The sequence below is a fragment of the Cornus florida genome, unplaced genomic scaffold, assembly GCF_030987335.1.
Source record: "Cornus florida cultivar Cherokee Brave unplaced genomic scaffold, ASM3098733v1 CherokeeBrave_3.0.0_Hap2_Chr05, whole genome shotgun sequence".
Taxonomy (NCBI): Eukaryota; Viridiplantae; Streptophyta; class Magnoliopsida; order Cornales; family Cornaceae; genus Cornus; species Cornus florida.
This window is the reverse complement of record NW_026775575.1, coordinates 63278316-63291132: the sequence shown is the minus strand read 5'-3', so window position 1 is coordinate 63291132 and position 12817 is coordinate 63278316. Positions and strand designations below refer to the sequence as shown.

The 12817-nt window shown below is 34.5% G+C and overlaps 1 protein-coding gene across 1 annotated transcript; it reads right to left on the bottom strand.

Annotated features, from left to right (window-relative positions):
• Nucleotides 1-9924: 9924 nt before the first annotated feature.
• On the bottom strand, nucleotides 9925-12357 carry LOC132306639 (xanthotoxin 5-hydroxylase CYP82C4-like). Its single transcript, XM_059804104.1, has 2 exons — nucleotides 11329-12357; nucleotides 9925-10780 (listed from the first exon to the last, which is right to left on the bottom strand). The coding sequence occupies exons 1-2, from the start codon at nucleotides 12307-12309 to the stop codon at nucleotides 10112-10114; spliced, it is 1650 nt and encodes a 549-aa protein (XP_059660087.1). The 5' UTR covers nucleotides 12310-12357; the 3' UTR covers nucleotides 9925-10111.
• Nucleotides 12358-12817: the final 460 nt, after the last annotated feature.

The window sequence follows — 12817 nt, the reverse complement described above, 5'->3', positions numbered from 1 at the left end:
CATTATCACATTTCAGGTACTCGTAGAGTAGGAACATGATGAAGACACATGACGGGGTCGGATTTTAGCTTGTTGCACATTTATTTATTTTTACTCGATTTTTCTTTATTATGATCATTGTAATAAAGTTGGGGTTTTGTGAAACTTTTTTTTAGTTTATTTAGTAGTTATGGATGTTTTTATTATGTTAGAGAAAATTTCACCTCTATTAATTTTTTGTATAAATTTGTCCGACTTTGATATTTAATAAATTGAATGATGAGATTTATCGTAGTTATATTTATGGTAGATGTATATTGAGAATCGGTGGAAGTTATACTTTAGATTTTATATGCAAGACAAGTAGTTCTTGTATTAAAAATTTTGGGTGTGACAACAAACGTATGATCTAACGTCTGAAGGTGGATAGTCACACGATAAGCAAAATTTCTTCAAAAATTAATGGGGATTATTGAAGATTTTGTGTTACTAGAGGAATTAGTGGAGAAAAATTCTCTTTATTTCTTATTTTCTATAATTTCTTCTCCAATATGTTTCACTACGAATTAACCTTTTTTTTTCCTTTTTATTATAGTACAAAGAAAGAAAAGTCAATTATTATATCTTTACTCTATAAAAATACAATGTCAACGTTCCAAAAGATTAGATGAAAAAATGGCTTGAGTTGAAGCTAGAAAAAACCAATGTCCGGCCTTACAAAATGATGTAGAAATCAAAGCTACTTGCTAGATTTTCTTACGTCTTTAAGTTTAAGTAATTTGCTTAGATGTTGGTTTGGCAAGATCTAGCTCAGGTGTTGTGGTTTGGCAAGAGATCTAGCTCAGGTGTTGGGATTTGGTGTTGTATTAGAAATATACATGTGCGCAATCACATATGTGATATGTGTGTTGTGAGTAGTTTGATATAGTACAATATGCAGAGCCGGCTAGAGCTTTAGGTGAGTTAGGCAATTGCCTAAGACCCCAGCAAATAAGAAGGCCCATAAATTTTCATTTCTTTATATATTATACGGCTAAATGCTCCGAGACCCCCCGATGTTTGGATTTATTGCTCTCATATTAAACCTCAACTAAAATTGCTATCACACCCTTTCAGGTTTGGTTTAATATGCTTTGACACCCTTTTTCTAAAAATTGATAAAATAAAATACCTAAATTACCCTCATTGTTGCAAGTACATTTTTACCCTTAATTTGTTAGACCTTTATACCCTTCACATGTTTTCGCCATTTGCCCACGCGTCAGCTGCTAATTTTATTTATTTATTTATTTCAAGTCTCTTTACTCTCTCTCTAACGTCTCTCAGCTCCATGCAAACAACGGCAAGCATGGAGTACGCCGGAAAAAAATGAAGTTTTCTATACCCATCTACCACAATCATCTCTACCCACTACCCACCACCACCAAGCTTAACCCGGTTATCCTTTCTGCAATTTTTTTTTCAACCAAACCTCCATCTTAAGTTTTAATCTGTGTAACACTTTTTTTCATTATTCAAACTGCTAATTAAATTAAGATAAATGTTCTTAAAATCACCAATTTCTTTAGGAATGATAAACTAGTAAGTGAAGCTGCTCATGTTTGAGGTTATCTGATTCCTGCCCCTGCTCTTGAATTACCTCTGTTTGTTTTTTTTTGCTTGCTCTTATAAGAGTTCTAGTATTATTAAACGAGCTTTTATTTTCAAAGTACATTGACACAGTTAATTAGGTTCGTTTGGTCTGTTTTGCATCTAAATTCTACTCCGTAGTTATTACTGTTGAAATTTTATCTTTTATAGTACAATTATAGGATTGAATTATTTACTCCTTGATTTAGGGCTAATTGATAGATAATTAGTTACCTATTTTAGCTAATCTTATTCTATAAATTAGATGTAATATGAATCAATAAATAAAGAATAAAGTTTTAATTCTCATATTCTTTCTCTTAATTTCAAGATGGTATCAGAGCCATTCTTGAACCGTACCTTTGAACCTCTTTGAATTTATTTTTATTTTTATTTTATTGTCCCATACAGATACACATACATTCATACAAGACACATACATTCATACAAGAGACCCATACCCATACCCATACCAATATGACGGACCTATCACAAGCCGCAGCCGAACTGCTGCCTGCCTCTGCCGGCGATCTGCCATCGTCGGATCTGGATCTGCCATGAACCGCTGCACCGTTGCCTTTCGGCGACTCTGCAAACGACGACGTTGCCAAACCGAACCGCTGCCGGCCGGCAACGACCCGATGCACCTTAACTGCCGAATCCCCGTCGCTGGATCATAGCCGTTGTCTGCCGCTGCTTCGCCGGATCGCATCTTTCCGAGAAATAGCCGTCGCCGGATCTTCTCCGAATTTACAGTGAATAATGGAAGCTTTGTCGGGTCATAGACCATGGTTGGACAGGGGCCGTCTAGTGCGGATCTGAACAGTGGAAATTTTGTTACTGCCATATGGTGTTGGGCCTTAATCACCATTCATTTATTCTATTCAATTAAATTGATCTCATGAGGAGGATAAATGTGGACTCTATTACTTGTATGTTACCTAGAAGTGAGGAAAAAACAAAGGTTTCTGTTGAGAAGATAAATCAGGTAATGAGTATCTGCTCATGAATTGTTTTAAACAATGATATATATTATAATTAGTGAAATGTCTTCTAATATTTCTGTTTGAAAAAAAAAAAAAAAAAAAAAAAAAAAAAAAAAAAAACCAACAAACTGGTTATGTGATAAACCAGTTTAAAAAAAAAAAAAAAAAAATGAGTGAAAAAAATATTGAATCCTCTGGAGCAGACAAGTCTACTTACAAATGCACTCATTACAACCAGACTAGTCATACCAAAAGTCGGGATCATCGCTGTTGGAAGAAGAATTCAACAAAGACCTCCATTGCAGCAGTTGTTAAGACGACAGATACTAGTGGTAAGAATTTCAATATTTCTACATATGTTGGTAATAGTGCATGGATAATTGGTTCTGGTGCCACAGATCGTATGACATTTGATTCTAGATAGGTTTCACCTCTTAATTCATCCTCACACAAATTTGTTTCTACTGCCAATGGGACTTCAACCCTAGTTATTGGGAAAGGATCTTTAACACTCACTGATAATCTGCATTTAGATTCTGTTTTAGTTGTTCCCTCTTTAGATTCTAATCTTTTGTCAGTTTCCCAAATAACCACAACTTTATCTTGTGTTGTCATTTTTTGGCCTGATTTTTGTGTGTTTAAGGACATCCAAACAAAGCAGACGATTATTTGTGGTATTAGGCTAGGGAATCTATATTACTTGGATTTGATGTCCAAAAGTTTCAACAAGCTACGACAAGCATTGATAGTGGATGGTTTTGAGGGGGAGAGAAAAAAATCTGAAATCTGGTTGTGACATCGACGTCTGGGGTATGCTTCCCTTGGTTATAGAAAAAATCATTTCCTAGTTTGTTTCAAAATGTGATATTTCTAGTTTCCACTGTGATGTTTGTGAACTAGCAAAGAGCTACTGTATTTCATATCCATTATGTTTGCATAAAAGTCCACTTCTTTTTATGCATATACATTCTGATATTTGGGGTCCGTCCAAAATCACTACTTTAGGTGGATCTCGTTGGTTTGTTACTTTTATTGATGACTATACCAAGATGACCTGGTTGTGCTTGATGAAGTCCAAAGGTGACGTGAACTTATTGTTTCAGAAGTTTCATAAAATGGTTGAAACTCAATACAATGCACATGTTCAGGTTCTCCGTAGTGACAATGGTGGAGAATATCAAAGTTTTGACCTTTAGCAGTATTTGGAAGCACATGGAACTATTCATCAAACCATTTCTTCCAATACACCCCAGCAGAATGGGGTTACAGAGTGAAAAAATTGACACTTGTTGGAGGTTGTTCGTGCTTAATTGATAGAAGCGCATATGCCATTATCGTATTGGGGAGAAGCACTTACCTCTGCAACATATCTTATCAATAGAGTACCTTCTAGCTCTATTGCCTTCCGGACACCATTGCAGGCTCTCACTGACATAGTTGTTGCCCCAACCGTCCCAAATCTACCTCCTCATGCCTTTGGGTGTGTAGCATTTGTACACCTTTATAAACATCAACGCAATAAGCTAACTGCTCGAGCATTGCGATGTGTTTTTCTCGGATATGTTACTCATTAAAAGGGGTATCGCTGTTATCACCCTCCCACTCAACGAATGTTTATCACAATGGATGTTGTCTTCCATGAAGACTCAATGTATTTTTCCTTTGTGTCTGAACTTCAGGGGGAGTACCAAAATGAAATTCAAACTCTAGATTATGATTATCACATTTTTTAGGACGGCAATTCTAATGTTAATGACTCACAAGTTGGACCAACCAATTAGTAATCAAGCGAATTGGATTTGAGTGGTATAAGTTTGGATCAAGGTGGTGATAAAAGCCCAGAAATGGAGAGTATGGCGCCAACCCCATCGTCGTCCGAGTTCGAGTCCATCGTAACTGATATATCAAACCAATCGCCTGCTGAGGATGTTCCTGATTTAGTGCCTGAGTCACTCAGAAAACAATTACTACCGCGTCACACTAGAGGTATTCCTAAACCCACATATGAACTCGAACTTTCTAGTAAAGTTAAGTATCCCATGAGCAATTATGTGTCGAACCATCGTTTGTTAGAATCAAATTTGTCAATTGTAAATTAATTTTCTACTGTATCTATTCCTAACAGTGTACAGGAAGCCTTAGCTGACCCTAGGTGGAAAGCAGCTATGAACGAGGAGATGAAATCCTTGTAGATAAATTAAACTTGGGAACTCATTGATCCTCCACCAGGAAAGAAACCAGTTGGATGTCGATGGATTTACACTGTAAAGTATAAAACAGATGGCACAGTTGAATGCTTTAAAGTAAGATTGGTGGCAAAAGGTTACACCTAAACCTATAGAATCGATTACACCAATACGTTCGCACCTGTAGCCAAAATAAACATAGTTCGTGTCTTGTTGTCTTTAGCTGCGAGCTTGGATTGGCCATTGCAACAATTTGATGTGAAGAATGCCTTTCTGCATGGTGAATTATCTGAAGAAGTCTACATGGATCTCCCACCAGGATGCATAATATCCGAAAAGTATAGTCAGAAGGTCTGCAGGTTAAATAAATCATTATATGGGTTGAAACAATCTCCAAGAGCATGATTTGGAAGATTCACAAAGTCTATGATAGCCTTTGGCTACCGTTAGAGCAATTCAGACCACATGTTATTTCTGAAGAAACCACAAGATAAGATCACTGCACTCATTGTCTATGTAAATGACATGGTGGTTAAGGGAATGATCTTGAAGAAATGAAGGCTCTCAAGAAGTACTTGTCCAGAGAATTCGAAATGAAAGATCTAGGTTTTTTGAGATATTTTCTTGGGATCAAAGTATCTCGATCTAATAAAGGAATCTTTCTATCTCAAAAAAAATATGCTTTAGATCTATTACAAGAGACTGGCATGATATCATGTCAACCAACTGAGACACCAGTAGAAGAAGGACTGAAGTTATGTGTTGAGTCCAACCAAGTACCTGCTAATAAAGTAAGATACCAAAGACTTGTAGGGAAATTGATGTACTTAGCACACACGAGACCGGATCTGGCTTATGCATTGAGCATTGTTAGCCAGTTTATGCATGATCCTGGAGAGTAACATATGAATACAGTTATGCGTATTTTGAGGTATTTGAAATCTGCTCCTGGAAAAGGAATTTTATTCACTAAAAATACTGGTTATCAAAACATAGCTGCATATATTGATGCTGACTAGGCTGGAGTTATAGATGATAGGCGATTTACTTTTGGTTACTTTACTTTTGTAGAAGGTAATCTTGTTTCGTGGAGAAGTAAGAAACAAAATATTGTTGCTCGCTCAAGTGCAGAAGCTGAATTCAGAGGTATAGCGCTTGCACTTTGTGAAACATTATGGTTAAGACTTTTATTACGGTATTTGGGTTATCTACCTGGACAACTTATTCGACTATATTGTGACAATAAACCAGTATGTGATATTGCCCATAATTTAGTTCAACATGATCGTACGAAACATGTTGAAATAGATAGATTCTTCATTAAGGAGAAGTTGGATGGAAAAATTATGGAGTTACTTCAGATTCGATCTGAGGATCAACTAACCGACATTCTCATCAAAGCAGTCTCAAATAAAGTGTTTTTAAAATTTTTAGACAAGTTGGGCATGTGTGACATCTGTGCAGATTTTATTTCTTATAGTACAGATATATGATTGAATTATTTATTCCTTAATTTAAGGTTAATTAATAGGTAATTAGTTACTTATTTGAACTAATCCTATTTTATAAATTGGATGTAATACTCATCAATGAATCGATGAATAAAGAATAGAGTTTTAATTCTCATAATTTCAAGAATTATATGGGATGATTTGGAGAAAAGATTGCTGTGTAGTTAATAATGTTGGTAGTACTACACTGAAAAAAAGTACTACAATCTTGTTGGTCTTTGGAAAAACAGCATCAATTGAACATAATAAGTCGTTAATGTGGTAACTTCTACAGATATCAGGTGAAACTCTTGGAGAATTAAAAATTGTTTCAGACATGCACGAGCGAACCCTGTTATATTTTCTGCAATTTATTTTTCAACCAACCCTCCATCTATCTTCAAATTGATTCAATAATATACCTTAACACTAAATGAAATATTGGGGATTTGTTTCAAATCATCAAATAGACCCTGGGTCGTTGCCGTAAAAGCCTCTTCGAGTGTTGCCGTCGCTAACTGAAGATTGGTGTTATTGTTGTCGCCGATCAACAAGGTTCGCTCCTCGGAGTAGAAAAGGCGACGTCCAGAGCTCACAACGGGTCGGCGTTGTGGTCGACTCCCTCTCACTTCTGTCTGGACCGTCTTCTTCGTCGCCGCAACGGGTAGACGAGCCTCTGGTCTGGTCGTCGGGGCGGGTCTCAATTCCGATCTGGGTATGTCATATTCCTATTCAACTGTTGGACTGGTTTCTTTTGGAAACCATGATGCAATTAATTAGAAACAACCATGATTAATTTTCAGTTGTGTCTATTTCTTCTGGGTTTTTTTGGTGGAGTCTAGAATTAGAATAGGGGAAATCATCGATCGGAAAGGACAGAAATCATCTCCTACTTGTGGGGTAATATTGTTATTTCACATTTTATATGCACATGTCAACAATGACATAAGCTTTAGAGTTAAATAAATCGAATGGTATAGTAGTAAAATCACTTTTTAGCACCTTTAATAAAGGTGTGACATCAATTTTGGTTGGAGTTTAATATGAGAGCAGTAAATCCAAATAGCAGGGGTCTTGGAGCATTTAGCCCTATATTATAACTTTTCTACAACAGTTATTATTTTTAATTATTATATCTCAACAAATAGAGAGATTTGATAGTGGGCCTAAAAGATTTTTATCCTTTCTCACCTTTTTTTTTTTTTAGGGGCTCCCGTTTTTTATTTATTTTTCTTTATATATTAAACCTACCTAAGATTTTTTTTTTTTTTCTTTCTATTTTTAAACCTCAACCAATAATAGATAAATTTAAGAGAAAACTACATTTAAGTAGATTTAGGAGCCTTAAATAACAAATCAATCTATTTTTAAAGTTAATTTTTTAATTTGGTTGAATTAGGTAAAATAATTACATATACATTAAAAACTATTATTTAGTTTCAAAATATCCTCCAAACTCTTATTTCAAAATATCCTTCCTAAATTAAATAATTATTTCAATCATAAAATTTAGAAAAATAAGATGTGTGAGTTAACTTCTAACTTGGCATTTCTGCATATGGTACATATATTATCAAAATAAATAAAATAATAAATAAACACAAATATATATATATATATATATATATATATATATATATATATATATAAATTTTGTCCAAATTTTTTTAACCATATCGATTCAAACATGTAAATATCAATTTAGAAACATACAAATAATTTAGTGGAAATTTATTATGTATATAATTTTGTTTTTTTTTTTGAGTAAGTGGAAATTCATCCTATATATATATATATATATATATATATATTTATTTATTTATTTATTTATTTATTTATTTGCACATAACTTTAATCAGATCTTCTAATTCATACCAATATAAACCTGCAAATGTAAAAAAATTTCTATGAATATATATACATACACCCATACATATAGTATACACGCACAAGAGAGGGAGATCATAAAAAAAACTAAATAGTTATTCCAATAAATGATACACCAGCAATCATTTATTTATTTATAAAACAAGTGTAATTAATTGAGCCAAAAAATTGATAATCATTTCAAGGCATGCACCACAACAAAGACAATTTATAAATTCTTGAGTGTAATTATATTTTTCTTTTTTGAGGACTAACATTTGATTGTCCCATTTTTTACTATATTGAATCTTTTTTATTATTTGTATAAGTTATCATGTGTGTAAGTATGAAAGTTGGAGCAATATGGTTCAAAATTAAAGGAAATAAATTATTTAAAGAAAGTACTTGATTTTAAGAAAATAATTTTTAGTATTTTAGAATAAGTGTTTAGAGAGCATTTTGGACCTAAACAATAGTTATTGATGTATATATATAATTATTTTACTTAATTCAACCAAAGTGAAAAATGAACTTTTGAAATAGACTATTTTGTTATTTAAGCCTTTAAGGCTCCTAACTCTATGTATAGTTTTCCCTATTAATAGTAGGCCCAAAATATTTCTATCCTTATATTACATTTTTTTCTCTCTCCCCCATCGTCATTACATCAAAAATATATATATATATATATATATATGAAGAAAACGAGGTGAAATATATCGTTTTCTTTACATTACTTACATCAAGAGTAAATATTAAAAATATATTTAACAATTGTGGTGTAAATTGGTGAAACTTTCTACTACATTTTTCTAAGACTCCTAACTTTTATTTTCTTTATTTTTTTATTCTTCACATATTTTTTCTCCTCTCTCAATATAACTTTTTTTTTTTTTTTTTCTTCATCTTCTCGACTTTACAAGCTCACTATTTCATTGGGTTAGAAGATTTTGAATACACTTTTTTTCAATTGAAGAATTTGTTGGAGGATTGGACCAAATTCTTCGAAATTAGTTTTTATTATATATTCTATAATTTAAATTAGTTTATAGTTTTGTTAATTTTTATTATTATAAAATTATAAGGGGTAACTCCATCTCCTATATTGATTGTATCTCTTACAATAATTGTATAATTCAATGAATAATCAATCTTGAAGTTAATTCTTCGATTAAACCCAAGAGCTGAAGTGGGTAAGGAAGAGCTATATGTTCTACTATATTTGTAAAATATCTGTGTATATATGTGTGTGTGTGTCTATATATATATATTTTTTTTTTCCTTTTTTTTTTTTTTCTCTCCCAACTGTAAGCAGAATTTCTGAGTTCATGATAAAATCTCTCTGCCCCCACTCCCACCATGTTGTGCCATTTAATTGTTTAAAACAATGGTCAAACTCTCATAGAGCAATGGATTGAAACCTAAGTCACACGGTGCCCAGTGCTGGTGTGGGTGAGAGCAGAATACGAGAAATTTGGGGGCGCGGGGCGTAAAAGCGTCACATGTTTAAAAAAAATTATGTGATTTAGATTGAAACTCCATTTAACAAACTAACAAAGTCTCGGTCCCAGTTAGAATAGTATGAGCAAAAAACGTTGTACACATAATTTATTAGCCGTTTCTAGTGTATCTAGAAACTTTTGAATATTAAATGACACATTTTAGATTGTATGAAACAGTATGTATTGTATTGAATGAATAATGAATAGTATGAGCCCCTAGTACTTTTTCATGCCTTTTTATCTTAATGAATGTTTTTGGACTAATAGTTATTTTTAACAACAGTGAAGACATAAAAGTATAGAGGATACTAAAAGTTATTGAACATGTAATCCCATTCCAGATTAGGAGTATTAGAAGGTTACACACAGAGAAAAGCTTAGGTTAACATAGTAACTTGGTCCCATTCTGACCATTATTTTAGTTTCACACTGCAAATGCGATCTCTGTAATACTAATACTACATATACCATCTTTATGATCCATATACACACTCTAGAGTGATGCTGTTGGTTCGTAATTTTTGATAGAGCTCCAAAGGAAGGCGCGGCTTGAGGACAACTTCAAGTGGGCTTAACTTTGGCAAGGCAATGCCCGCGCCTTCTGTCATATCCACCGGCATGTTCATTGGTGTTGTTATGTCAAACCCTTGAAGGAAACGAGCAAGTGTCAATTGAACCACTTGCCAACCGAAAGTAACACCAGGGCACATTCTTCTGCCAGAGCTGAATGGTATGTACTCAAAATCCTGACCCCTAACACGGACATTTGCATGCGTTGTTAGGAACCTCTCGGGCTGAAACTCGGAAGGATTTGACCATATGCGTGGATCTCGTTGTAGCTTCCATAGGTTAACGATCAAACGTGTGCCCTTTGGGACATGGTAGCCGTTAATGTAACAGTCTTCCATGGCTTCACGAGGCCCTGATAGGGGACCTGGTGGATATAATCGAAATGTTTCTTTGATAATTGCTTGTAGGTATGTTAGGTTCTGGATATCTGATTCTTCAACCCACTTGTCTCTTCCTACGTGGATGTCTAGCTCATCTTGGGCCTTTTTTAACATGTGGCGGTTGTTCATTAGTAAGGAGAGACCCCATATTAGTGTCTCAGCCGTGCTTTCTGAACCGGTCATTATGAGAATCTATAGATATGGTGATTGGATTGTTATTGAAAAATGGTCTTAATTAAAAGACGGAAGAAATAAAATAAAAATCATTCTTTCACAGTGATATAGTCCACACAAACTTCAAGACTCATAGAAAAGCTTGTTTTTATGGTTTAATAACCTAAATAATATAATGATAATTTTGAAAGTAGATTATATCTTTGTTAGTTATGGAAATCTATTGAGAAATGTGTAGAATTAAAGAGATTTCCAGATCTTCAATGTTCCTACATTAAAATGATTTATTCATTTGGGAAAAGATTATAGATGCTATAAACACACACACTAGTAAGTTGAACCAAGCTTTTTAATATTATGACACACTAGTGTTTTACATAGGAGTGAAATCATTTTTTTTTTGCTTTTTAATATCAATAAGTATTACCAAATGATAGAATTATTCTGAACCACATGGTAACTGACCACATGGTAACTGGTAAGATGTTTTTAATGACTATGTTGTCCTAAGTTTTGTCCAAATAATTGAAATTTAGAAATTTTCATGTTATAATCAAGATTCTTACCAGTACTGTTGCCTTGATGATGGTGCCGCGCTTGTAGCTGGATGCACCGGTATCTTCTGCAAGGGTTGATAGCATCAAATCCATGAAGTCGCGTTCGCCACTGGATTTACACTGTTTTCTATCCTGAATATGTTCTTGCAGCCATCTTTCGAAGACTGCATCAAGTTCCTTAGAAGTCTCTTTCATAGCTTTGACATGCCCTCCAATATCAACCCATTCAAGCCATGGAATGTTATCGGACACAACGAAAACCCCACCAAGGTACAATGCTTTCTTTATTGCTTGTTTGAAATCCAAATCCTCGCTGTTGCTCTCGTCAGCAGCAAATCGCTTTCCAGCTAGCATCCTGACGATAATATTGAATGTCAAATGCTCAAACCACTTGTTGATGACCACCTTGGTTGGGAAGTCTCTGTTCTTTACACATAGCAAGTGCAGATCTTTAATGAATGAGTCCACTTCCGAGGCTCGTACGTGCTTGAGCTGCTCAAGGCGATGCTTTGTCATGAGCTCCAATGCAACCATCTTGCGCATATCACGCCAATATGGTCCATAAGGCGCTAGGGCAAAGACGGCATAGTCATAGCCCATGTACTTCCCCACTGCCATGCTTGGCCGTGTTGCAAAAATTGTGTCATTGGTAGTGAAGCACTCTTTTACTGCCTCCCAGCTACTCACCACTAGCGCTGGACAACTGCCGAGCCGGAGTGAGTAAATTGCACCATATTTATCGGCCAATGCTCCAAGAGTTCGGGCAACTGGGAGTTCACCCCCAAGAAGATGGAGGTGACCTATAATGGGCCAAGCACCAGATGGTTCTGGGGCTCCAATGCTCTTGCTATTTTTAGCACTGTTTGGTCTAATTCTTTTGAAACTACATAGGACCACCAAACCTAGAAGTGCTATAATTGCTAGCAAATGAGAAAAAAAATCCATTGTGGTCATGTGAAGCTGGAATGGTAATATATTTAAGACTTGCATACATATTTATAATGGAGTACTGATGAATAGGGAGCCAATAAAACTGGACTAAGTGGACTCATGCATTTTACACATGTTGATGTGGGGTACTTTGCCCGTGTGATCATTACGACCACCACATGTAACATGTTTAAGCGAGGAAGACTTCTGGTGATACTATGTCACAATGGAATCAACTAATTATATTTTATCACAGAAATAAAAATACATTTACTAAGTGGGTGAGGCCAATATATTCAAATTTTTAATCAATCGGTGATACCATGTGTTCAATATTTCAATAGCACTAAAGTATTTTCATGATCAGGTAAGGTGTTTCTGTGATTACAAATCTATATGACATTGTTTATATAGAAAGATTGTTATCTTCTTCTTGTACTTGAGTACCATGCATTATTTGTTGGGCAACTTGACTAATTTGCATGCGGAAAAGGTTTCTGCCTGTGATGATTTTTTGAATCTATTATGGGCATTCTTCTTTTGCTACCACTACAGTATATATATTGGT